The 27,829-nt window shown below is 52.2% G+C and overlaps 1 protein-coding gene across 1 annotated transcript in view; it reads left to right on the forward strand.

The window, feature by feature from the left end:
* The first annotated feature begins 21,823 nt into the window (after window positions 1-21,823).
* The window catches only part of TMC3 (transmembrane channel like 3), a 39,903-nt gene continuing 33,897 nt past the window's right edge, over window positions 21,824-27,829 (forward strand). Inside the window, exons 1-3 of the mRNA XM_047086844.1 lie at window positions 21,824-21,927; window positions 23,192-23,338; window positions 26,731-26,806. Of these exons, the coding sequence (XP_046942800.1) occupies window positions 21,839-21,927; window positions 23,192-23,338; window positions 26,731-26,806 (312 nt within the window). The 5' untranslated portion in view covers window positions 21,824-21,838. The remainder of the gene's footprint in view (window positions 21,928-23,191; window positions 23,339-26,730; window positions 26,807-27,829) is intronic.

Below are 27,829 nucleotides of genomic sequence, written 5' to 3' on the forward strand. Positions count from 1 at the left end.
ACTTCAGCTCAGGTCACGATCTCGAGGTTGGTGAGTCTGAGCCCAGCACCGGGCTCTGCGCTGAGTGCTGGGCTCTCTCTGCCCCTCCCCTGCTTGCTGGCTCTCTCTCAATATAAATAAATAAAGCCAAGAAAATTAAAACATGCAATCATTAGGAATGCAATGGAATGTGTAGGTTATGACTCATATTACATTTCAAATTTCTGAAACACACGGGAGTACGATTGGTTTATCACTGCTTATCATGCTAAGCAGTCATGTCAGTGGGACCCAGGAATAGAGTCGGGATTGCAGCAGCAGAAACACCACCAGCCGGGACTCAGAGACAGAGCAGGGTGGGGTGGAGGCAGGTTTCGAACATGCGTTACTCAAGACGAGGGGAAGAATGACCATGAGGACAGTTCGGAGATACCCCGGCCGCGGCCTCAGCTTTAACAAGCCAGCCAGCCTCTGACCAAAGCCCTAGGCATGGGGTGTCCCGGATCCATGGGGGGGGTGCCACCCAGGGCCTCGGGTGCATCTTTGAGGGTTTCAGTCTTTGGAATGGGACCATCCACGACTGTTCCAGCTTTGCATTTCAGAAGCATGAAAGCCTCGATGACGTCACAGGTTAGCAGCAAGGGTTGGGAGGTGAAGGGGGGAGGAATTCGGCCTCAGGATGAGTCAGACCTCGAGTCTCACCTGGATCGGACGTAAATGATACTTAAATGAGCCTCTGGGCTTTAGACACGAGGGTACATGCTGGAGTTAAGACTTTGGGGCTACTGAAGGCAGAATGGATGTATTTTGCAGGTAAAAATGACATAATTCGAGGGTTGGGGGGCCGGGGGGTGCACTGTTAGGAACTGACTGTTTATGCTCCCCCGGAAATTCGTATGTCGAACCCTAATCTCCAGTGCGACGGTATTCGGAGGTGGGGCCTTCAGAAGGTCATTGGGCTTAGCCGAGGTCGTAAGGGTGGAGACCCACGGTGAGGCCCTTACGGCACCCCATGAGGACACAGCAGGAGAAGCCGGGAAGAGAAACTTCACCAGACGCCGCATCTGCGGGGGCCTTGATCGGGGACCCCCAGCCTCCTGCACTTGACAAACACGTACCTCCCGTCCAGGGGGTCGTCTTATACAGCAGCCTGAGCAGACTAAGATAATGTGGGGAGATGGGGGGGTGCATATGTGCCTTTTTCTGGGGAGAAGCCATCCCATGCATACACGTCAAGGTGGTTGGAGAACCAGATTGGGGGGGGGGGCGGTCAGTGCAGCACAACTGATCTCAAATTTCAGCGAAGTTAAGAATCATCTCTTGGGGCGCCTGGGTGGCGCAGTCGGTTAAGCGTCCGACTTCAGCCAGGTCACGATCTCGCGGTCCGTGAGTTCGAGCCCCGCGTCGGGCTCTGGGCTGATGGCTCGGAGCCTGGAGCCTGTTTCCGATTCTGTGTCTCCCTCTCTCTCTGCCCCTCCCCTGTTCATGCTCTGTCTCTCTCTGTCCCAAAAATAAATAAAAAACGTTGAAAAAAAAAATTAAAAAAAAAAAAAAAAAGAATCATCTCTTCTGGCCCGGGCACAGACTTCATCCCTGCAGAGTGCGGTTCAGCGAGTAGAGGGCCCCAGTTTCAGAGTCTTTTTTTTTTCTGTATTTTTGAGAGGCAGAGAGGGAGGGAGACACAGAATCCAAAGCAGGCTCCAGGCTCCGAGCTGTCAGCACAGAGCCCGACGCGGGGCTTGAACCCACAAACCGTGAGCTCATGAGCTGAGTCAAAGTCGGACGCTCAACCGACTGAGCCACCCGGGCACGCCTGGGTTTTGCAGTCTTAAACAAACATCCCCAATGATTCCGATGCAAGTGACCCACTGACCTCACCTTGAGAAACACTCCCTTCCGTCATTTCTAAGATCTTTGATCCTAAGAATCTGATTCTGTAAATTTCAGCCCTGACTTTCCTGTAACTGGAAATACTTCGATCCAGGACGGCGACATGTCAGGGGTTTCCTGCCAGGTGGTTCCTCGCTCAGTCAGATGCTGGACTCGCCAATCTCTAAAACGCTTTCTGATTTTTAAAGTTTGTTCCTTCACGGTACACAGCTGTGGGCACTGTTTACCTCGGACCGCTGGTGTCCCTAGAGAGAGATGAGCTGACAGGTGGAGACACCACTGTCCTCCTCAGGAACAATCTGTCACTCCACAGTGACGGAACCGAGGGACAAGACAGCAAGAACTAGGAGAGAGATTTGTTTTTCAGGATAACGAGGAAGACAGAGGATTGTCCCTCAGACACAGACGGCTCCAAGGTCAAAGCCGGGGAAATGGAACATGACAGGTGATGGTCTGAAGGCGATTGGATGAAGCTGGTCCCCAAGAGATTCTGGGTTGGAGCCCATGACGTCATAGCAGTTTCTGAAAAACACAAGTCCAGCGAGGACGCCCTCGGGCCCTTACGAGGAGGCTGGAGCGAATAGAAGCCGCTCCCATTAGTGCTAGAAAGTGTCCAATAAAGAATGTTATGTCACAAATAATGACAGGAGCTCTCCAACCAGAGTCACCCAAGAAAAACACAGTTTTGTCAAGTGTAACTTTGCTACTTGCTTTATAAGAAGCCTGAACCAGAGCTAAACTGAGCCGGAAAGCATCCAAAATGAGCAGAAAAAAAAACAAAAAAACAAAAAACAAGGATGCCCTGTACTTTCCCACAATGATGTCCTCAGAGTATCCCATCGAAAAAATACTTGTTGGAGTCCACATGCGTTCGAGGCAATGCACTTTGAAGTTAAATAAAAAATAAGAATACTAAAACTAAGGATATTCTGAAGAACACATAGTCCGTACTCCGACGTGACACTTCGTTTGTTAGCTGTATCTTTTTTTTTTTTCAACGTTTATTTATTTTTGGGACAGAGAGAGAGACAGAGCATGAATGGGGGAGGGGCAGAGAGAGAGGGAGACACAGAATCGGAAACAGGCTCCAGGCTCTGAGCCATCAGCCCAGAGCCCGACGCGGGGCTCGAACTCGTGGACCGCGAGATCGTGACCTGGCTGAAGTCGGACGCTTAACCGACTGCGCCACCCAGGCGCCCCTGTTAGCTGTATCTTTTAAATCAGATCATCTTTTCCACTTCGGTTTTAAAAAAACTCTCCAAGTAATTCACGCACATGCTTGGAAAAGTCAAATAGTTGGGGCACCCGGGTGGCTCAGTCAGTTAGGCACCGACTTTTGATTTCGGCTCGGGTCACGGTCTCACGGCTCGCGAAATTGAGCCCTGCGTTGGGTTCTGCGTCGACAGCGTGGAGCCTGATTGGGATTCTAAATAAATAAACAAACAGACAAACTTAAAAAAGAAGCCAAATGGTGCTACCAGGTTTGCAATGGAAAGACGTCTACAATCCCTTGGGCTCTCCCCCCCCCCAATTCCACCCGCCCCCCCAGGAGGGCTGACGAGGTCCAGGAGAGAGCGACCCTCTTTCTGCAAGTGTGGAGATAGAATTGTAGGCCCTGAGCTGGTCTGGATTATGAGTCAGTTCAAGTGACCCTCCCTGAACACGTCACTAAAATGGGGGGGTGGGTGGTAACAGCAAGGGACTTGCACCAGGGAGGGCCCAGCCCCGGTCCTGGAGGAAAGTCCCACGTCTCTGCTGCTATCCCGTCATGGCAGTGGAGGAATAAACGCTGGGCAGATCCGTGACGGTGCCCACTAAGCCCCTGGTGACACTTTTCTCAAATCCCCTTTGTGTCCTCTCTGGAGCGAGCTGTGTGATTGTCACGGAATATCCAGATCCTAATCCCTGGAGCTGTGGATCGCAAGCCCCTCGCCCTTCTCTGGACAATGGATTTTGCTGGTACGATTACGTTAAGGATCTTGAGATGCGAAGATTCTCCCGGTTTTTCACGGGGGGGGGGGGAGCCCGATGGAACCACAGGGTAAAGTGAGGCAGCGGGGGATTTGACACAGAAGAACAACGCAGTCTGTGGAGCGGAGCCGGGTGCCGCCCTGCTGGCTCTGAAGGTGGAGGACGGGGACAGGAGTGGGCGAATGCGAGGAACTGGGCTCTGGAAGCCGGAAAGGGTAAGGAAGGGCCCTCCCCCGGGGGCCTCCAGGTGGAGCGTGGCCCCACCAGCACCTTCATGGGGCTCGGAGAACCGACCGCGGACTTCCGACCTGCGGAACCGTAAGAGAACAGATGCGGTCGTTTGTTACAGCAGCCACGGGAGACTGATACGCACCCCCCCCATTCCTTGATTGTTTTTAGTGTTTATTTATTTTTGAGAGAGCAAGACAGAGCGTGAGCAGGGGAGGCCAGAATCGGAAACAGGCTCCAGGCTCCGAGCCGTCAGCACAGAGCCCGACGCGGGGCTCGAACTCACGGGCCGTGAGATCACGACGCTTAACCGGCTGAGCCACCCAGGCGCCCCTCCTTGATTTTTTTTTTTTTAACCAGAACACACTCAGATCTCTGCTTCTTCCCCCACCCACTACCTTCCTGACACAGATTGTCCAAGCTCATTGCTTCATACACCGTTTGCTTCCGCAGCCGGAGAGTCGAGGCCCCGGGCCCACGGGGAGGGGAGGCGGGCTTTGCCAGTGAGGATTCTCTTTGCACACCGAGGTGAGCCGCCGGCCTGGAGATCTCCGTGCACCTGAAACTTAATGCTTCTATCCTGCCGCCAAGAGCCAACAGCACGGAAAGTAAAAGCAAGTTGCCCGGATAAAGAAGGAAATACAAAATGAAGAACATAATTGGCTGATGAACATAGAAGAGGTTGTATGTTTACTTACTAGTAAACAAATGTGAATTTCAATCACACCGTGATCGCGTTTTTCACCTAATTGTCCAAGATTGAGAGAGCTGCCTGGTGTTCGGGAGATAAACGTTCACTCTCGTGACGTCCTTCCCGAGGGGCGAATTGGGGCAGTCTGTTCCGAGGATAATTTGCAACTCCAGACTGAGTCTCTGTACAATATGCCTCCGGCTGACTCAGCGATCTCCCCTTTAAGAGTTTATCCTAAATCATGAATGTCTGTGGCATCTGACTTTAGCTGTGAGGGTGTCCTCGGCAGGATGTTTAGAGTAGCAAAAAAGAAAAAAACAAAAAAACGAAACAGTCGAACGGCAGAGCTCATCTATGTGTGGAATAATTTATGCCGCGTCCTCACGGTACGCTGTTTAAGTCTTGTGCAAAAAACGACGGGACAACACCGTTTTCCTCACTGTCCCTCCCTTGGGTATGATTTACGTTAGTCTTAATATCGGGTATGATTTACGTTAGTCTTAATATCGGGTATGATTTACGTTAGTCTTAATATCTCAGTTCCCCACTTTTTCTATTCTAAATCAATCATCCGGACGCAATTTAGTAAACTTTCCAAGTGTTGACCTCATTTTCTAGGAAAGGCTAAAACCAACTGCCTCAGCCCTTGGCCCCAGGACTGCCGCATCTTAACACTCCCCTGAGCCTCTTTTTCCTTTCTCCTGGGACCGGTGTCACTTGTCTGTTCTCTCACCAGGACCGTATGTCACAACGAACACGACTCGTCACTTGGTGGGGCCACTCTGCTCGCAGTGAAGAGTCTGTTTGGAAAGTTGTCCGGACAGCAGGCGCGGGGCTGTGCCAGGTTCACGGTATCACGTGGGCAGTTCGGTCCCCCGTCAACTGTGCACATTTCACACCTGTGGCCCCGTGGAAGGTCTCACGGCTGACTGCCGCCTTGTCAGGTGACCTTGACCGCAGCTCCTATTGGGTTTTGTCTGGATTTGCCTTGGGGGTACGTGCCCATCTCTCTGCTTCAACCTGTCCGTCTCTCACGAGCGTGACAGCCACCTTTGCTCTCGATCTGACGTAAGTGTTTTTCTCCTTATAAGTTAGTTAAGCCCATTCACATATTTATGGCACATTTCGTCTGAGTTCTGTCATGTTATTTGATGGTACAGTTTCTGTTCAGCAATTTTAAAAGCCTCTAGTATGTGGGGTGTGTGTGTGTGTGTGTGTGTGTGTGTGTGTGTACTTGTGTGCTCTTTCCTGATATCTGCGATGGCTTGTGCGTGAACTCTCCTGGTTATCAACGCGACGTCCTTTAATACTCCTACTTCTTGATTTCTTTGCACAGTATCACCATAAACAGCGATAAATTCACCAGTTTCTTTTTCCCTTGCCTGTCCTACAACCCCACTTTAACTTATAATATTATGTCTCTGGGTTGCTCTTGAACATTTTTTTTTTGGAAGTAATCTCTATGCCCCATATGGGGCTTGAACTCACAACCCTGAGGTCAAGAGTCACATGCTCTCCTGACTGGGCGGGCCGGGTGCCTGATTTTGAACAATTAAGTGATGTCATTACTTACTTGAGACTAAGATTTGAATTTACGCCTTAAGTTAATCCCTTTCGCTCCAACTTTTACAGAATAGGTGACAAGTATACTTCTTTTCTTTTTTCTTTTAACATTTATTTATTTTTGAGAGACAGAGCATGAATGGGGGAGGGTCAGAGAGATGGAGACACAGAATCTGAAGCAGCCTCCAGGCTCTGAGCTGTCAGCACAGAGCCCGACGCGGGGCTCAAACTCACGGACCGCGAGATCACGACCTGAGCCAAAGTCGGACGCTTAACTGACTGAGCCACCCAGGCCCCCCCCCCTTTTTTTTTAAGTGCTTCGACTGCAACTTTAAATATCGGTTCCGTGGCGTTCTATTCCGTTGATTTGGAAGTAGCCCGGCTGTGCCCGTGTTGGATCGTCTTTACCTGTGCCCCCTGTTTATCGTTTTCTCCCCGACCCTTTACTTTTCATTGCTTTGCGTCCATGGTCTGTGTTCCCCTTCTCCCGTGTCTCTACCGTGTTTTTCTCAATGCCTGTGTTTCCCCAACATGTCCTCTCCCCTGTGACTTCTGACCCTCATCTTTCCTGTCCTGCCACCTCCCCGACCCCTCCGCGTGTGTCTGCACTGGGGCGTTTTGGTTTTCTCCGTGCTCACTAAGGCTTTAAAAAAGAAAAAAAAAATCCTTGGCAAATTATCAGGCCAGTTTTTCTCTCCTTTGACTCAACATTGTCACTGTATGTTCGTCCCCTCTTAGTAGTTCCTTCCTACTTTCTTCCATAGTTTTTTTTTTAATTTTTTTTTAACATTTATTTATTTTTGAGACAGAGAGAGACAGAGCATGAATGGCGGAGGGTCAGAGAGAGAGGGAGACACAGAATCGGAAGCAGGCTCCAGGCTCCGAGCCATCAGCCCAGAGCCCGACACGGGGCTCAAACCCACGGACAGTGAGATCATGACCTGAGCCGAAGTCGGACGCTTAACCGACTGAGCCACCCAGGCGCCCCTCTTCCATAGTTTTTTAATGTTTATTTATTTACTTTGAGAGAGAGACGGAGAGAGAGAGAGAGAGTCTAGGAGTGGCGGAGGGACAAGCTCTTCTATTTATTTATCGAAGGCTTACTATCGTTCTCATCTCTGCGGCGTGCGGACACGGCTGCGTCCTGTGTCCAAGGGTCCCCTGGGTGCCGCCTTGAAACCCGCTCCCTCTGCTTCTCTAGAGCAAGTCAGTGCCGGGCTGTGTCCCGCCACCACCCCGCCCCCTGCAGCCCCCGCAGCTTGCACAGACGGTGCGTGCTGTTCGTCCTTCAGGGGACCCCGCGGACTCCCGGGAGGGACGTCGCGCCGCGGTCTGCGGTCACGGGGCTGCCTCACCAATCCCTCCAGTCCTTCGGCTTCTTCTGTGTGTGTGTGCGGCTGCCGCACGGCCTCACCTGCTCCCTAGATTCAGTGACGGCGGACGCGGTAAACCCTGCCTTGTTTTCCTTTTCGTGGGGTTATCTCCACGGAGAGACTTCACAGCACAGGAGTGAAATTTCTAGGGGAGGGGGAGGAGTCTAGTTGGAAAAAAAAAATTGTTCGTTTGTGCAAAACAGCATTTCACACAGCGCATTCCAGAGACGACTACTTTATAGGGCAGGGGGTCGCTCCAAGTAATTGGTCGGAAAAGTTCGTGGGTTAAACACAGTGGGTTAAACTCACGTAGAGAGACTTCTCTCCTATAGATCGGGCTCAGATCGTTTTGCGGGCTAATGGATTTGCCACTCCCCGGTAGGTGCTGCAAGACTTCCCCTCGCACACCGACGACCGTTAATAAACCACTACGTACAATCTGGGAAGCCCTGACCTAAGACGTTCCCCTCAGACCTCACTTGCCTTGTTAGCCTTCGACACTGTTGCTGGGGTATCTGCTGAGAGGGGAGTCCCGGCCTGAGAGCAGCCCCCTCCACCAGGCTCACAGCCTAACCTCGGAGGAGTCCAGCAGGCGGGCACAGGATCCGATCCGGGGGGTCGGGCGGCAGGGACAAGAGTCTTCTCTGGGAACAGCAAGTCCTGTGTTGGGGTAAACAGACCCAAGGAAGGGAGCGATGGCACGGACGCAGGCCCGGGCGGCCTCCGGGGAGATGTGATGTTAACGCTGTGTGGACAGAGCCGCGTTGGGATCTGAGGTCGAGATCAAGGAGCCACGAGCAGATTTCATGAGGTGCCTGAGCGTCCTAGGTCCTCGTATTCCTGTCTCCAGCCGCTGCTCCCACGAGCGAGCATCGAGACCTGACTGTCCACAGAGAGGAAAAGGCAGAAAGACCCTGAGTCTTTCGTTTCGGAGGCTCCCAAGCCCTAAGATGTCTAGCTTTCGATGCTAGAAATGTCATTAATGTGGCTTAAAGCTTCATTTCACATGTGGGGGCAGAAAACGTCCACATAAAAGACACAGGGGCTGATATAGGAGATAGTTTCTGTTTGGAAAGAGAGATGGCGGGAGGTGACAGACAGCAGACCTGAGCTGGGGGGCGGGGGGAGGTCACCCGAACGGTGGCGAGGTGTTGATGGGCGCGGCTGGGCGGAGGGACAGGGCTGAGCGGCACTGGGACTTCTCCCGCGATCCCGGTGCCACGACATCCAGGAGCCCCTAAAAGAGAACAGCCTCCAACCGCCTTGCTCGCTTCTCCCGGAAGTAAAGTAGAAATCGTACAAACCACACCCCCGCCACGATTGAGCTTGGGTCCTCGGCACATGGGGAGGCCGTTCCCCCGGACAGTCCAGGGAGTCCTGTGACTGCCACCTCTCCCCAGCCGTCACCTGGGGATCTGCCCCCTCCTGACCTTTGTGGCGAGCAGAACTCGGGGGTGGCCCCCCAGAGTCCCGCCTGCTGGTGCACACGCCTGGATGACCCTGGCCCTGAGTGTGGACAGACCCTGTGGGCCTGTGGTGTTACAGGGCAACGAGGCCCAGGTGGCCACAGCCCGGATCGCATCACACCGTGTAAGCCCCCATCCCAGCAGACGTGAGGGAGAGAGTGGCCCGCTGACCTCGCAGAAACTGCCTGGGGAGGGGCCACCCGGCGGGGGACTGCCCAGGTGGCCGCCGGGACCTGAGCCCCTCCGTCCTCCGACTGCCAGGAAGAGGATTCTGCCAGAAACCACGAGAGCCGGAAAAGCGACCCCCCAAGAAAAGAAATAATTAAATAGATGCATAAATATAAAGGGCCCCAAGGGCCCCAGGGGAGACCACCGCCAGCTGGCACCGTGGCTGGCACCCACTGGGTTTGCGGTCATTTGTCGCACAGCGGTAGGAAGCTAATGCGCCTGTGATTGCCGGCTTCGCCCACGTCCACAAGAGCCACCCTCCCACCACCCAAACTCCCGGTCCCTGAGGACCGTCATAACCCCAATCTCTGTTCCACGAGAGCCACCGCTATGATGATTACACCCGGGGCCCCCTCACATCCTGGACCTAAGCCCCTCTGCGCACTTTCCTTCAGCCTCCGCCCCCTGTCCCTGCAGCCACTGTGACCTTCCAACCCCCCTTTCTAGTCCCTCTCACTCGTTGCTTCAATGCTTCAGGTGACCCCAGGACAAAATCCAAGCTCCGGGCGGTAACTTCCTCTGTGCTCTAAGATCTGCACCTTCTCAAATCCTTTTAACGATCAGCCACCTCCTCCTCTGCCCTCCCCGCTCTTCCCTTCTCCTTCCCCAAGGCAACTTCTGCACCTGCTTCAGGTGTCAGCTCAGAGACCGTCCGCTCTAGAGCGCCCGCCTGACCCCTGGCTCTCCCCCGTGATCCCACGGCACAGGTGTCTGCAGAAGCATCTCGAACGTGCACGTACCTGCCCGCCTGCCCGCCCCGCTCCACGGTGACCTCCTCCCAGGTAGGCACCGTGCCTTGTCCACCAACACACCTTCACTCCCCAGCACGCGGGGGCCCTCTCTCCAGGAAAGGAACAAAGGAATACCTTTGCGCAGTTCATTGTCAAGTTGAAACCCCCTCCGAATGGCCGCGAAGGAAACAGACCTGGTGTGAAGCGAAGAAGGGGGGGGTGGTTTACGGGGACTCAGGGTCACGGGGAGTGGAAGAGTTCATTGCAGAACTGAATCCAGCCACAAGGGGGAGACTTTACCCTAGTCCTGGAATTTCTGGACTCCGCCTTTCAGAATGAAATACCTCCAATCATTTCTACCAGCCTCTGGCCCTGTCTGTAAGGCCGTTGACCTGCGTCCCACAGAGGTCACAGAATCCGTGGTCAGCGGACGGGACGGAGAGATTCTTCGGCTGAGCTGGAGGAAACCAACAGCTGGAAGGTGAAGCGTTCGTGAGGGGGGCCCCGCAGCAGAGGACCGGGCAGACCCAGCCTTCCTCGGGAGCTCAGACAACATCTGCAGGAACCCCGACTCGGACAACGCCGGCCATTCAGTCTCCCACGCCGGCTCGGGTCCTCGGGACGTACCCTGGGTGGGACGGGGGGGTAGGCTGAATGGGAGCGCCAGCATGTGGGGAGGGCGTGGGGGGCACGCCTTTCCCTTCTGGCCTTGAAGGCAGGGTCTCCAAGATGGGATCCCTTCAAGGCCGCCACTGCGAAATCCAGGCACACCCCTGTGTAGGGCAAGGCCCAGGACCACCTGACTGTCACAGGGAAAGATCCTTCCCAGTCAGGGATTGTAAATGGGAAGGGGAAAATTCTAGGCTCAGCAGCCCGAGGTAAACCTCTCCAACTCCAAGATGGCGGGGGTTGTCTTCTCGGTGTGGCCTTGAACGAGTCCCGTATCATCCCCCGGTGCCAGAGCCTCGAAAGAAAGATGGGGCCGTGCGCGTCCTACGCGCACACATGATGAAGTTTTGGGGGGACGGGGGGTTCGTGGGGTCTGGAGCTGCCAGCCAAGAAAGAACTCTTGAAGACATCTTTGGTGCAGAAAGGTGTTTTATTAAAGCACGGGGACAGGACCGGTGGGCAGAAAGAGCTGCACTGGGCTTGAGGGGGGTGACCGTTTTATGGAGTCGGGGGGGGGGGAGAAAGTCAAGAGGGAGTCCCACAGAGACTTTGACCTACTAAAGACTTACAGGAGGCCTCGCTATCGTCTGGCGAAACATGGACATCAAGGCAGTAGGGAGTTCCTGGACTTCGGCCTATTGATGGGATTGCCTTTTTCTGGTAGCCCGGTGGAGACTCTTGTCAGTTTGGCTCTGTGTTTTTAGTCCTTTCCCGTTTGGGGGCAGCCAGGAGTGTCCAAGGAATATCACACTTGTCCCACCTGGCGGGGTGGGGGGTGCTGTTAGCCCGCACTCTGCCCTCAGCTAGCCCCACGCTCGCTCCCTCATCACACACACGCGCGTGCACACACACGCACGCTCACACGCGCTCGGGGATCACGTCATTTCATCGCTGGTAGGCCGGACTCCTCTCTACTTAGGTACCTTCTTCACCTACGAGGCCAGACAATGCGACATCAGTCATTCGACACGGATCCAGAGGGCAAAAGTTACGGATGGTCAACTGCCCAATTCAAACGCTCGGCGGCGTCGAGATGGACAACGGGTCTCGGTGTAAGATAGAACGCGTTCATGTTTCCCGCCTTGAGATACCAGGAGCTGGGGGAGAGCCAGAGAAGGACAGGGCGAACAAGAAAGTATAGGAAAAGACCTCCAGCCCAGAGGGAACGGGCATCATGAGTTAGCATAATCTCAGAGGTCAGTTGTCCTTCTTTTCCAGTTTGTCTTTCTTTTCTTTCAAGGGAAGAATCGGAGGTCAGCCACCCCTGCCCTTCAGTTGTCCGAGCAGGACAACATCCGTCTGTGCTCTGAGAACTTGCTCCCTCCCACCCGCACCATGTGGAGGGCCCCCATCCTATGATCCAGAACACCTTTCAGCTGTTCCAGACGCACAGGAGGGAGCCCGAGACTCCTATGGGCCAGCAGAGTCGTGAGGAAAAGTCAGCTGGCTACAACTTTGGGCCATCACGCCGCCAACTCGGGTTCAGTAATTCACTAGAAGGTCTCACGGAACTCGAGAAAACAACGTGCTTACCACCGCAGGCTTATTGCATCAAAAGGATACAAGTCAGAACCAGTCAAGGGTGAGAGAGAGACACAGAGAGCGAGGTCCTAGAGGGTCCCAGCACACAGCCTCGGCCGTCCTCTCTCCCTGGAGTCAGGATGTGTGACATTATGTAGACTATCACCAACCAGGAAAGCTCACCCCAGCTTTGGTGTCCAGAGGGTATATTGAAGTTTTATCACGTAGGCATGAATGGTTGAATCGTTAGCCATGTGATCGAGCCCCACCTCCAGCCCCCACACCCTGTCTCTTCCCTGGAGATTGGGCTGATATGTCCTGGCTCGAAGCCCCGACACTGTAATGCTGGGGCTGGTTTTTTTGGCCTGGAGGACCCCCATCTGAGCTATTCTTAGAAAAAATTGTCAAATGTGGGCCCAGGGGCTCACCATGAGTAACAAAGACACTCCTCGCATACAGAAAATTCCAAGCTTTTCCAGGCTACCTCCCAGGACCTGGGGACAAAGGTGAGCCCTCTTTCTTATTACCCACCAATTAAAATAACAAGGAGAGTGACAACAGTTGGTTGTCGGAGGAGTGAAGTTCCACCTTACAGGAGAGTGAAGGTTGATAGAGCGGAGGAGGGTGTGGCCATCACAGGGCCCAGGAATGGGGCCGGGGAACAGGTGCTTCGTGCATAACAAACCCTCAAGGTGTGAAAGAACAATGGAGAAAATGCTGCTTTCTGGCTTAAGGAACTGGAATCCTCGGACTTTGCAAAAGCTGTCATCTACCATTTTCCTGGTGGCCTCCTGGCCCTGGGATCTCTGGAGCGCGCCCCTCGCTGGGCTAGCCGTCACTGACCCCAATGTCCAAACATAGGTTAGAACACCTCCGTGCGTCCATCCGGGCCGGGTGAGAAAGTTCCTGTTCCTACCGTGTCAAGAGTGAAGGTGACGGGGAGGATACTTCCTCCCCCTGCATTTTGTCACGAGCTAGGTCAAAGAAAGAAATGGCTTTCATTCTATTACCGGACAAAACCCGTAAGAACAAAGGAGGACATTCACTTACTCTTTGTTTCAACTCTTCTCTCGAGAGGGGTTGATTTCTACGTGCTGTGGAATTAAAGACTAGGTTGGAGATACCATTCTGAAGGACCAGCCCCCTGTTCCAAACCACGGAAGCATTTCGTCGCTCACGTAGACAAATCTCTGACTGGCCCACGTAACTAGCCCTCCCAATGTGCCTGGTCACAGCCCCACGGTTGTGGGGAGATCTTGGCTGGAGACTAGGTCTCCTGAGACACAGAGATGAGGGAGGTTATATTGAAAGGGCTGCCCTGGCCTGGAGAGCCAATGGATTATTCACTGGGAAATCAGAACGCTGATAGAAATTTATAAAAGCTCCGTTCCCAAAGGAGCTTGGTTTGTGTTGACTGGTCACGTCCATTCGAAACGGCTTTGCCGTGATCCCTGTTCTCCAGGAGGTGAGGCTATCGCTGGAGCAAGGCCGAGCTGTGATTGACGGTTCATTCTTTCTGTTCTCAGTAAGACGCAGGCGGAGGGCTGAGGGTTGCCCTGGGGAGACACTGGGCGAGACTTCCACATTTATCTGCATCAGGGCCGGCAGACAGAGTAATTTCATTTGCTCCATTTCCTATACAATTTATAGGACGGTCATTAAGCAGCAGGAAAGGACAGAGGTCAGAATATGTGAGAACGTCAGTGAAAGTTCTCGGAATCAGAAAGGTCCGCCGCCAGGACTTACGCAACGGTGTGAAACAAGGCCGTAAACCCCTCCGTGATTCGTCATCCTTGGAGCCAATATTCTTCAGGAGATTTTGTTACAAAACCGAGACGTCAAGCCCGTCAATAAAGACTGCCTAATCACACTGTCGCCACATAGTATATATCACACGTTTAAGTCTCAGCCTCACAGGAGTCCGCATCGAAGAGGTTACGTCCAGCACGATCAAGATGAATGTCTGGCCCGTATCAGACGCTGATGCGTTTCCAGTGACGTTCCAGGAAGCTCTCCTCCGTGCTGACTTAGAGACCCTGCTTCCTTCCTTCCTTCCTGTGGCCCTACCATCTCAACCCGTGACCCCCATGGTCATGGCCAGAGGGGACAAGGTATGCGGATGGGTTGTACCAACCGGTGAATGTCTTGCTCTGCGCAGGACACGTGTTACTTAACCGGGCGCGGGACCTGGCCTCACCGTAAAGGTGCTAGAAAATATCGTTTTCCCCACGTATCCAGGAAAACCAGATATGAGTGAGCCTGGTTGTCCCCTTCTTATTGTCTGGCAACCATCGTTATTGTCCGGGTTATAATGGAGACACTCTGCGTAGTTAGTACGTGTAAATAGCACACACGAGGTGGTCGGTAAATGCTAGCTTTTGTCTTTATTACTTATTCCGTGTCACCGGAGTAAGCGTGTAGTTTGAGCAAAAGAAATGGCATACAGGTAGAAGCAGGAGACATTTAGAAAGGCAGCTTAGAGCTCTTTTTGTCTGCACTTGACACTATTATATTTTTTTTAAAGCCCCTCATTTTAGAATATGCCCCTCACCCAGCCTCCACCGTGCTTTCGGAATAGCGATTTACCTTCCGGGGCCCAGACCAGACAACGTTCCCTTCCTCTCCTCTACCCTTCCATAGCTCCAAGCATCCACGTAGCTGAAGGGGTTCAGGACCCGTCACTCTGAAATATGCCACTCTGGGCTTACGGATTGTTTTTGAATTACAAGTACTTGGGAAACAGCAGGTGCAGGAAGGACACTTTGCACCCCCTTTGGCGCCAGATAAGACAACGAACCGTGTCACTTCTTCACCATTTACTACCCATAGCCCAAAGCCCTTTGTCTTATCAATTCTTCACAAATTTACTTTTGGTTTTTGTTTAAAAACGGATTTGTTTAATGACAGATGAGCAGACACATGAGGGGCACCTGGGTGGCTCAGTCGGTTAAGCGTCCGACTTCCACTCGGGTCACGATCTCACAGTCGGTGAGTTCGAGCCCCGCGTCGGGCTCTGTGCCGACAGCTCGGAGCCTGGAGCCCGTTTCAGATTCTGTGTCTCCCTCTCTCTCTGCCCCTCCCCCGCTCATCCTCTCTTTCTCCCTCTCTAAAAAAATAAATAAACATTAAAAATAATTTTAAAAAAAACAACACAGGGGCGCCTGGGTGGCGCAGTCGGTTAAGCGTCCGACTTCAGCCAGGTCACGATCTCGCGGTCCGGGAGTTCGAGCCCCGCGTCGGGCTCTGGGCTGATGGCTCAGAGCCTGGAGCCTGTTTCCGATTCTGTGTCTCCCTCTCTCTCTGCCCCTCCCCCGTTCATGCTCTGTCTCTCTCTGTCCCAAAAAAAAAAAAAAAAAAAAAAAAAAAAAAAAAAAACAACACATGAATGGATGTGCTAATTCACTCCATACCATTCTGGCACATTTGCTTACGCTCCCTGGCCCTGCCCTGACAGCTCGTCCCGGGATAGGTCAAGTTGGGAATTCTACTCTGGGAATTCTACATTATGTTGGATTGGAGGGGACAGAGCAGAAAGGCTATGGACAGCAGGAGAGGAAGAGAAAGGTTTTAAATGAGGATGGCCAAGGGTTTCTGCCAGGAGAGAGGAAGAACAGGAAAGGGTCAGCACAGCTTTCAGAATAAATGATCCCAGATTTTAGCCAGCAAAACGTGGTTCGTGTTATCCCCACATCTCTGCCGATGGCCTTCTCCACTTCACGGCCGTTTGGAGATCATTTGAAGCCCATTCCGTAATTGTTCTTGTACTAAGCTTCCTTTATGCAGAAAAACGATAATGCAGTTAGGATGCTCTCAAAAGTCCTGGGGGAAATTAATTTGTTTACAGGATCGTGTTTCATCGTATGGTGAAACCAACAAGGAACGACCAGCCCTCTCTGAAGGGCCGAGTGGAGCCACCAGGCAGGCGACGTTTGCAGGGTCCGTCTTCAACCACGGCCGCCCAGACACGTCATTCTTTGGAGCGCTGGGTGTCGTGGTCAAATCCTCCCACGGTGCTGTTCTCGGTCACACGCGCTCGGCTCTCCATTCCGGAGTCTGTTAGCCTTCCCGGGCCCGATGCGTGCCGCACGGACAGACACCCTTTGGCAATCAGTCCCTGCCGTTTCCCTGTCCACGTCCTCGTGAAGCTTTTCTCTCTGTTTTGCCACCGCCCAAGTGGTTTCCTGACGCTGGGCGTTATTCCTACTCCCTGCGCCTTGCTCTGGAAGGGAATCGGGACAGCATTCAAGCGGATGGCACAGGGGGCACCGAGGTGAGATACAAGCTCACATCAGCGAGAGGCCTTGTATCCCGTGAGAGCGCACCCAACAGGAAAAATCTCCAAGGGACGGCACCTAATGGCACCTCATCTCCTCTATCACGTAGTCCGCATTATCACAGTTTCCAAATTAGCAGCGTAGAAACGTAATAAGACGCTGTCATAATCAGCGACGGTTTGTCTTCCTTTTTTAACCCCGGGAAAAGTACCGTTTAACGAATTTCTTCTCTCCTGCAGTTGGGCTGGGCCCGCACGTTCAATTCCACGGCACCGCCCAGTTCAACGATAGCCTGCTTCCCCGTGAGCTCTGGGAAGGAATCCCTGGATCTCTGGGCCTTGGCAGGCTTCTTCCCCCACCCACAGCCGACTGCGGTGAATGCACGCAGTTAGATGCCGTACGGGCGATCGGCCACTGCTCAAGCTTGTTGTGGCTCCTTAGGAAGAAGGAAGGCAATTTTGAAGTTTTATTTGTATTTGCGGCAACGTTAGAGAGCACACAGAGCATGTCTATCGTGCAGTTAAGAAATAGCCTTGCAAAAAAAAAGAAAAAGAAATAGCCTTGCAGTATACCTCCTTTGCAAATTCTTTACATGAATCAGGTCAGTCATCATGAAATAAACAGTTCTGAAACCACTCTAATCACACTTCGATGCTGAAGTTACAATAAGGTTAATGATCGCGGTAATAAGGGTCATAACACTTGTTCGTATAGAATCGCTAAGCCCGAACCATTCCAGCCACACTTTCACAGTGAGATTTAAGTCACAAGACGATTTGGAGCCCCTGGCGGGGGGACGTGGGGGGGTCGCTCAGTCGATTAAGGGTCCGACCTCAGCTCAGGTCACGATCTCACGGATCGAGAGTTCCAGGCCCGCATCAGGCTCTGTGCTCCCAGCTCAGAAGCTGGAGCCTGCTTCGGATTCTGTGTCTCCCCGCCCCGTCTCAAAAATAAAATAAATAAATAAATAAACATTAAATCACAATACAATTATAGACGTAACGATAAAACAGACTTGCCAGTTTTGAGCTCCTACTACCCTCCAGGCACTGTGCTAGGCCCATCGCACACAACGGCACATACAACCCTTCGCGGTTACTTCTACTCTGTAGGCGGCGACCTAAAGGCTCGGGGACGGGCTGTGACTGCTCCAAGGTCGCCCAGCCAGCAGACAGCACAGCTGTGTTTCATCACTAGACTATCCAACTCCAAGGTGGTCGCATATTATCGTGGTTGATGAATTCGATTCTTAGCGGAAACAACAAATGATAGACCCAGCGTTTACTGGTCACACAAGTTAGAGTAAGCCCTGTCTTTCTTAGAGAAAGATGTAATATGTAAACCATTTTTTTTTTTAGCTTCTGTATAAAAGTGTAAAATCCCAGAGTTGTAAGAAAGAACTTCACAGCATTCGTGTGATGGTATTTAAGATAAGAATAGAATTTACGAGGGACACCTGAGTGGCTCAGTCGGTTGAGTGTCCGACTTCACCTCAGGTCATGATCTCACAGTTCGTGGGTTCGAGCCCCGTGTCGGGCTCTGTGCTGATGGCTCGGAGCCTGGAGCCTGCTTCGGATTCTGTGTCTCCCTTTCTCTGTCCCTCCCCTGCTCTCTCTCTCTCTCTCTGTCTCTCTCTGTCTCTCAAAAATAGGGGCGCCTGGGTGGCTCAGTCTGTCAAGCGTCTGACTTCAGCTCAGGTCGTGATCTCACAGTTTATGAGTTCAGGCCCCGCGTCGGGCTCTGTTATGACAGTTCAGAGCCTGGAACCTGCTTCGGATTCCGTGTCTCCCTCTCTCTCTGCCCCTCCCCCACTTGCACTCTGTCTCTTTCTCTCTCAAAAGTAAATAAACATTTAAAAAAATTTTAAAAAAGAAGAGGTTTCACGTGTGAATACTGTTTCTGGGCACACACGGGCAAATGTGAACTCTTCTCATTGAAAAATCAACAGAGATGGGGTGGGCCCACGAAAATATGCTTTACTCTCACAGAAGGAGGCAGAACACTAAAAGAAAAGAAGCCGGAAGAGGAGGGCTTGTCCATTTTTAAGTCTGGTTTGGGGCCAGTCAAGGAAATGTCAAGGGAGAAATTGCTTTGCATTTTCAGAAAGAGGATTGTTAAAGGTCGTTACAAAGCAAGAAACGATGGGTCAAAACAAGATGAAAAGAACCGTCAGTGAAATTGAAGGGGGGTGGGGGGAATGAAGATAATTGTTTTTTAAGAGAGGATTTAAAAGATCACCCATGGACGGAAGCAGGAACACGGCCAACCTGGCGGTTGGGCAGTAGGTCCACATACGACGAAGACGCTGTGTCCCACACCTGCTGTGCTCTGTTCGCTCAGCCCAGCCCCAGATGCTCCTGGGGCTTGCGTCCGTTGACTGATGCACAGTGCCTCTGCAGGGGTGTGGGGGAACCGCTCGCAGGAGGCTGTCCCACCCCCAGAGACAGCTCTGCTGGACTTTCTCCAAGTCCCCGAATATCCGGGTAAATACAATCTAAAAATCATTAGAGGAGAAACCGCAGCCAACGATTAAGTGGCTGCTTGACAAGGAATCTTTCCCAGCCTTGGAGAAAGTTTGATTTCCTTTTCCAGGTCCGAGGGCGGTGGATGCGTTTCGATGCGGTCCTGTGCAAAAATGCACGTCTGTCCTTGAGAAAGCACACGAACCGAGCAGCCCAGGGTGGCTCTATAATTTGTGTCTCAAGGGCACCCGGTGATCAGCTCCCCCTCGGAAGGGCTTCCGTGGGCCGGTGACAGTCCCCCCTTAGCTTCCCGCAGGAGCAACCGTCACGTGACCCCCGATGGAAATCTCAGGGTGTCTGCTCAGTCTCAAACTTACGGGCAGCTGATGATGTCATGAGGAATTCACCACCACCAAGAACACGCACCCTCACGTCTCAACGAATTCAGCCGTGACTCGGAAAATTGGAAAACATCTTTTCCAGGGCGTCCACCCCGAATGACGTTTCCCAGACCCCAAAGGCATTTCAGACAAAAGGCCTTAGACTCCCTAGAACAATCTCCCGGGCGTGCAAACATGTCTCAAAAACGGAAAAGTCGCTCTTGCAAAATGCAAAGGTGAAAGAAAACTTGCTGACCTCAAGAAGGGGGGGCTGGCATTGCCGATTCTGTGTGTCCCTCTCTCTCTCGGCCCACCCCCCCCCATGCTCTGTCTCTGTCTCTCAAAAATAAAGAAACATTAAAAAAAAGAGGCTTAGAGTAAGAAGCTTGTCTATGTTCACGCAAAGGAGTCCGGGAGAGGCAGCTGTAACATCTTATTTGTTTTTTTGTTTTTTCTGCACTTTGAGAAAAGTCAGATCTACAGAAATGTTGAGAGAACAGCACCACGGATATCGCTGACCCCCAACCTGGATTCACTAGTCGCTAACATTTGCTTTCTATCTATTTACTTTTCCCCCAACACCGTTTACAAGTGTGTTTGGGAAATAATGACACGTTGCGCAGAAATATTTCAGCGTGATGTTAATAATCATCAAATTAAGATTTTCTTACATTTTACGCTTCTTAAGTGTGGCCACATCAATCGGCACGATAATGCTGGGCTGGAGAGAGGTTAAGAGACTCCCTAGAGTTTCATAATAAGGAGGTAAGAATTGGAGGGGCGCCTGGGTGGCTCAGTCGGTTAAGCGTCCGACTTCGGCTCAGGTCACGATCTCACGGTTCGTGGGTTCCAGCCCCGCATCGAGCTCCGTGCTGAAGGCTCAGAGCCTGGAGCCTGCTTCCGATTCTGTGTCTCCCTCTCTCTCTCTGCCTTTGTCTCTCTGTCTCTCTCAAAAATAAATAAACATTTAAAAAAAAAGAATCTTAAAAAAAAGTAAGATTATTGTTAGTCCCCTGGCTTTTTTTTTTTTTTTTTTTTTTTGGCATTCTTTGAGAGATCTTTACCTATAGGGATTATTTCTGAGCATTTCAAAGATTTTTTCTATCCTGCTTTTTCTGAAGCTGCCTGTGCAACTAACATTTTGATCATTTTGTCTCCTCTTTGCATATATATATATATGTGTGTGTGTGTGTGTGTGTGTATTTATGTATTTATTTCTATATTTATATGTGTGTGTGTGTGTTTGTGGTTTTTTGGAGTAGAGACAGAGGTCATAGCAAATCTTGAGGTTCCATGGGGATTTATTAAAACAAATTAGTGCAAACCAGTGATTTGCTTTTCAGATTTATTGAGATCACTTTGCTTAACTGTATGGCAGAATAAAATGGATTAATCTGGGGGCGCCTGGGTGGCGCAGTCGGTTAAGCGTCCGACTTCAGCCAGGTCACGATCTCACGGTCCGTGAGTTCGAGCCCCGCGTCAGGCTCTGGGCTGATGGCTCGGAGCCTGGAGCCTGTTTCTGATTCTGTGTCTCCCTCTCTCTCTGCCCCTCCCCCGTTCATGCTCTGTCTCTCTCTGTCCCAAAAATAAATAAAAAAGTTGAAAAAAAAATTTAAAAAAATGGATTAATCTGAACATATTACCTATTTCTAGTATCCAATCATATATTATGATAATTAGATAGGAGGAATTACTACTTTTGATGTGAATCATTTGTCGCAATTTTTAGACTAATTTTTCAAAAATGTTGATTTCTAAACGTTAAAAAAATTTTTTTAATGTGTATTTACGTTCGAGAGAGAAACAGAGCACGCGCAGGGGAGGGGCAGAGAGAGAGGGAGACACGGAATCCGAAGCAGGCTCCAGGCTCCCGGCCGTCCGCAGAGAGCCCGATGTGGGGCTCGAACCCGGGAACCGCGAGAGCACGACCTGAGCCCAAGTCGGTGCCGGACCGACTGAGACGCCCGGGCGCCCCTCTCAGCCTCTTTCTCGAGACGTAAACACAGAAAGCCCTAAGCCATGCCTTGCCTTCTCCCTAATTATTTTGTGGACACCAGTCATGGGGATGGAGACGAAGCACTGTGCAAACCACTGCGGCCCGTCTGGGCCCGAGGGGTCGCAGATGTGATCACTGGGGGGGGAGGGGGGGGGTACCTAATGAGCCCTGGCTCAGCCCGGCCGAGCCACCCGCCTCTGCCGGCCCAGACTCCGGCCAATCGCGCTGCGGCAGGCGCCTTCGCATCACACACGCACAGCTGGCCTCCTCGCCGGGTGCCAGCTGCACGGTCGCAGTCCTGCTCCGGAGATCAGGAGGCAGGGCAAGGAGGGGCTCCCCTCGGGAGACCTCCGTGGCCCAGACCTCCCCCCCCCCCCCCGCTTCCCTGGGACCCTGCCGGCAACGGCTCAGCCCCCATGAAGCCCGCCAGGGCGTCCCAGCGCTACAGAAGCATCCGGAGAAACACCGGCCAGCGCTGCCTGTACCAGGAGTCCCTGCTGCTCGGGTGAGTTGGTGTCCCCCACCCGCAGGGAGGAGGACGCAGGTGTGCTGAGGAAGGGAAGCCTGGGTCACCCCGAGCCTTGCCTGCGTCCGACCTGAGGGCCAAGACCCCGCTCCGTCCCCCTCTCCTTGAGGGTGGACTCCCAAACTCCTTTCTCTGGGCTCTCCACACCCGGGTTAGCCATCTCGACTCCGTGCCCAGAGGGAGGCGACTGTACCTGCCGGCTGACCGGGGGACCCGAACCTGGCGTCCCCCAACCCGGCCGAACCCACGGGCGTGCGCCCTCTGTTTTCTGTCTGTTTACGCAATTATGCGATGTCAAGAGGGAGTGGGCAATACATCCATCATAATAAATAAGGTGCCTGTTGGCACAGGCTTCAGGCCAGGGAGAAGTGAGGGAGTGCCGTTGGGATCTGTTAAATATTTATAAAGGTATATTAAGACCTCCATCAGTTTGTTAAATATTTATAAAGGTATATCAAAACCTCCATCAGTTTGGAGAAATTGAAGGAAATCCTCCTAGGGGTAAATGAAAACCGTCGGAATTAGAGAAAAGCAAAGGAATGATTTTCTCTTTACTTCTAAGCGCATCATTGATCAAATAGCTGTCGCAGAAGACTCTTTTCCCTCCTCCTGAGAAGTCACTTCGGACTTAATTGTTAGGGGGAATAAGCGTTGCTACACGTTGACAAATTGTTCTCCTCCGGAGTCACCGTTTCCCTGAAAGATTTGCCCACGTAAATCCGCTTGGCTAAACTCTTGCTTAAAGAAACCGCTGACCGTCCTGCCTCTCCGTTTTAAAGAGGCAGGAACGCGGGGAGGGTCTCCGGATGACAACGTTGGGTCTCTCTTTATTTCACCTCCAGAGTTGGGGGACAAGGAGGAGCCCCGTCTTTAAAACCAGCTGACTATTTCAATCAGCCTGAAAGAGAAATTGTTTTGCCCACAACGATGGTGCTCTTCAGGAATTGTTCCTAAGCACCCTCTTGTCTCTTGGTGTGACGTCTTCTGATAATAGATTTCACGCTGCGAAACCGTCTTCCTTTCCCGAGCCACTAAAGCCATCAGACTCCACTACACGTATTTCGGTGGCTGCCAGGACCGCCACCTTCTCTCTCTGCCTCCCTGGGTCCCTCATCCCTCCACGCGTAGAGACTCCATACAGATGACCCCGGGGCAGCGAGATGTTGGATGTACCCTGGGCAAGGTCCTTGCCGGAAGCAATTCTACTAATCGGATTTCCTCCTTAATGTCCTGATCCATTCAGCAAGTTGGACGACAGCTTTGATGCTGATGAAACAGGGGACAGCAATGATCCAGAACGAATCTTCCAGAATATTCAGTTCCAGAAAGATCTCATGGCAAACATTCGCTGCAGACCCTGGACCATGAGACAGAAGCTGGGAGCACTGAGGTAGGGGCTTCCCTTCTCGTTACTGGTTATCGTCGGTGTGTTTTCCACGAGGCCGCCCGGTCCCGCCCAAGGGGATGAGCACTGAGACCCACTTGACGGTGGCGGCCAGGCATCCCGGACGTGACCCTGAGAAGCCACGGGTGCCTCCAGGTGGCCAGTTTCTGTGTGGGTGTGTGGGTGTGTGCACGTGCTGGTGGAGAATGTGTGGTTTTCTACCTCCCTTGCAAACGCTAGACCTTAGCATCGTGTGGAGACGTGAACAAAATGGCCAGACTCAGCAGAGACAAGCGTATGAGCCAGACTGAAAATAGACATTACTTTCACCGGCGTGGCCATGTGGACTCGTTTTTTATATACTTTCTACTTCTTTGTCTCCCGTATATGATCACACACACACACACACACACACACACGCGCGCAGCCTGATTAAGTGGTCTCACGTTACAAGGTCATGAGGGAGGTTGTGATGCAGGCACAGAGCCAGGTTACCTTGAGATTTTTTTTTTTTCCTTAGGGAGGGGACCCTACCACGATGGGAGGGGCCCAGGATTTTTAACAGGCATTCTAGCAGATTCTGTCACATACTGAAGGTTAAGATCCACTGACCCCTGTTCCGGGGTTAAACGAGGTGAACCGGGCAAGCGACTCGCATTGTCTCTGGTCCCCGGCGGTCAGGCCCCACCAGTGAGGACTGATTGATGATGCCGATGCCCGGGAGCACAGCAGAGGGGGTTAATCGAATGGCCTTAATGAGCTCCCCTGACCTGTCAAGTGGACCTTCCCGGAGAAACAGACAGTAGCCCTGACCAGCAGGCACCCTGCGTGGACAGGATTAGAACCTTCTCAGTTCTAAGGAAGGAAGGAAGGAAGGAAGAAAGAAAGAGAGAGAGAGAAAGAAAGAAAGAAAGAGAAAGAAAGAAAGAAAGAAAGAGTCATGTGTTGTATCACAATTTTTAAAGTTATTTATTTATTTATTTATTTGGAGAGAGAGAGAGAGAGAGAGAGAGAGAGAGAGAGGTGGTGGGGGGTGGGGGGCAGAGAGAAAGAATCCCAAGCAGGCTCCATACCGTCAGCGCAGAGCCTGAGGCCGGGCTCCAATTCGGGAACTGTGAGATCACAACCTGACCTGAAATCAAGAATCAGACACTTAACGGACTGACTCACCCAGGCGCCCCTTCCCCACCCCCTCTTTTTTTTAAGTTTATTTATTTATTTTGAAAACGTGCGCGTGGGGAGAGGCAGAGAGAGAGAGGCAGTTGTATCCGGATTTTTAAAAGTCGTACAGAAACACTGTTAAGGATTGCTGGCTGGTGGTTAGTGGGAGGAAGTAGTAATTACTAATCAGTAATTCACAACCATTAATTACCAGTAAGAGCCTAAGCCATTTTAACCTGCAGGCAGAGCGCAGCAAATGATAACTTTTCAGCCGATACACTTCCCGAGCCAAAGGGCAAAATCCGGGCCCTCCGCCCTGACGCCTGGCCAGCGGCCGGGCCACACGGCGCTGCCTGGGGCGGAGGCGGTCAGGCTCTCAGACGGGCTGGTCCTCTGAGCACCTCCATAGATCATCCCCTGGACCCGCGCGTCTCCTCCCTCGTCACCTTCAGGAGCTACCAGAGCGATGCCTGCCTCCCTAACTGGACCCGCTGAGGCGTCTGGAAAGCACAGAGGCCACCGAAGCCTGACCGCGTGGGGACCCAGGGAGCGAGGCGGACGCGGAAAAGGGCAGGGGTCCCGGCTGGGTCTGGGGCAACAGCCACCTGTCGGGGAGGACGGGTCTGTTCACCTCGCAGGGAAGCCAGCGGCCGGCGCCCTAACGAGGCCAGGCTAGCTCGGTCCCCCCTGTTTCCTGAGTGCCCGGCCCACCCTGTCGCCCTCCGTTACTGTGGCTTTCGGTCTCTTTCACGCTATTAGAGAGGGGGTGCCTTCCGGGACAACAACTCCGTTTCACGCGCCTGTGTGCCCCAGTCTGCTTGCCCCAACGAAGTGTGCAGAAAATGTCTGCAGGAAGAAAATGATAAATGATCAGATGAGATAAATGATGTCACTTGTACAGGCCTCTATCTTTTAGATGCTCTGCAGGGCAGGGCGTCAACCCTCACCCTTGCCTGCATTTCTGGTCCTGACCGGAATGAAGCCAGGGCATTGGCTGGCGGGGCCGGGATGATGGGGTGGTTGCAACGAGGGCACCGGGCTCCAGACCCCAGCAAACGCTCCAGTTCGGTCACGTTTCGCTCGGAAAAGGGAGTCAGCTAGTTCCTGGGGTCTCAGGGAGGGACTCAGGACCGGGGAGAGGGCCGCTAAACGGCTGTTGAGAGGCGTGTGCGAGACCTTCCTCACCAGCGAGCCGGGCAGACTGAAGGTCGAGGGGCTCTGAAGAGGCACCGAGCACAGTCAAGGGGAGGGGGCTGGTCATGGATAACGAGGGTCTCATCAGCGCAGCGTCAGACGAGGTGGCCTCGAAGGTGACCTTCATCCCCAAGAGTCCTCGACTCCCGTCCGCCCCATTAGCGCCAACGGGGATTGTCTAACCCCGCTGTTCATTTAGGTGTGGGTTTGACCGTCCATCCCGGGGACTTCGGTGCGCTGCAGGGATGAATCATGTAGGTGGAGACATCAGGTCAACCCACCACACCGGTCAGCGTGTGTCAGTAGTTTGCGGGAGGGAAGACGCCGCGGTAACCAGACACCCACGACCCCCTCCCTGAAGCGGGCTCTCCGAAACTAGGTCTGACCTTCAATTCCAGACGCGAGGGCTGCAGGGAGCGGCCGCCGAGGTTAAGTGAGGGGCCGAGGCGCTAGCACCCGCTGCCGGGACTTCCAACGCTCACGATTCCCGGCCAACAACCGGAATCAGGGGAGGGCTTTAAGAAATTCAGTTGTAGGGCGCCCAGGGGGGGTACAGCCCGTTAAGCGTCCAACTCTTGATCTCGGCTCAGGTCGTGATCTTGCGGTTCCTGAGTTCAAGCCCCACGCCGGGCTCTGAACCGACAGCCTGGAGCCTGCTTGGGATTCTCTCTCTGCCTCTCTCTCTGCCCCTCCCCTGCTCACGCACTCGCTCTCTCAAAATAGGTGAATTTTTTTTAAAAATGTTTAAAAAAAAGAAATTCAGTTGCAACTCATTTGGGCATTAACTCATCATTTTCTGTAAATGTATCCTTTTAAATTGTTTTGTTTTGTTTTGTTTTGTTTTCCGGAAAATATTTGGTAAGGGAGCCCTCTGGTCGCTGGAAGCCGGGAAATGAACGGTTTGCGTATTTTCATAGCCAGCTCCCTGCCACAGTATCTTGTCCCTCACGTTTGGCCACCTGCTCCTGCCACGCTTTCACACGTTTCGCCACGATTCCAGCGGTGCCAAAATTGTTCTCACTGTCATCGCTCTCTTGTCTCAGGCGAGCGAAGGAGATTGTGCTGAAGTTCGAAGGGAGGCTGACCAGGACCCGAGGATACCAAGCGGCAGGTGCAGAGGTGAGAGCGTGTACGCGTGGCGATCCCACCCCTCCCTGTGGCCTCGGGGCCAGGAAGGTGCGTGACATCGTGCTTGCCATTATACATTGGCTGTGCGCATCAGTCGTTACAGCCGTAGAGCGATGCTGGTCCCTGGAGGGTCTGCACGTCCCAGAACTTGGACTTTAGTCCCTGGGGCCATCACTCACCATTTGTACATGACCCTGGGTAAACCTGACTCATCCCAGAAAGGCTATCTTCCCTCGAGAGAATGATCTAGCATTTTTCCTGACTTACTCCCATACGTGTAAGTTTTATTTACAGCGTGTCTTGTAATGGGAACGTTATACATCTATCCCAGCGCTTATTTGAGAACTCAGTGCTATGTTTTTTGTTTGTTATTTTTCCCATTCAGCCCCTTAAAGCTAAACTTTAGTATCTAATTGCAATGATCTGTTTAGAGAGACATTGCGATCATTCCCATAAATGTTCAGAAGCCAAAGAAAAAAATCATCCTCTTATATAGTATCTTTTTCTAGAGCTCACATTTCAGTCACTGAGTCTATAATTTTCACACAGAGTAATCACAGCGTACAAACGTTTTTTCACTTAAGCCCATAACACAAGGATTTTTCCGTGTTGCTCTGAACGTTTTACACATGTTGTCTCCCGTGACAGACAAGTACATTAACTCAATTGGTTATTTGTCTGCTGGTAAATTAACTTAATTTGTTATTTGTCTGCTGGTGTATATTTAAATTGCCTTTAATTTTTCATTATTATTAATAACCCTGCAAAGACTATCTTTGCACATAGTGCTTTTTCTACCCTTTAAAATTCCTTTCCTGGGATAAATGCCAGAACTATAATCATTGTAGAAAAGTAAGATTTGTTTTAAACGCACTCTTTTCAGATTCTCTGAAACAAACCAACAAAATCCTTAACGAAGCTTAAATTAAAGCTGGTCACGGAACACCTGGGTAGCTCCGTCGGTTGGGCGTCCAACTTCGGCTCCCAGTTGGTGGGTTCGAGCCCCGCGTCGGG

Source organism: Lynx rufus, unplaced genomic scaffold (genome assembly GCF_022079265.1).
Source record: "Lynx rufus isolate CCGP_SWC_20201006 ecotype Redwood Valley unplaced genomic scaffold, mLynRuf1.p SCAF_21, whole genome shotgun sequence".
Taxonomy (NCBI): domain Eukaryota; kingdom Metazoa; phylum Chordata; class Mammalia; order Carnivora; family Felidae; genus Lynx; species Lynx rufus.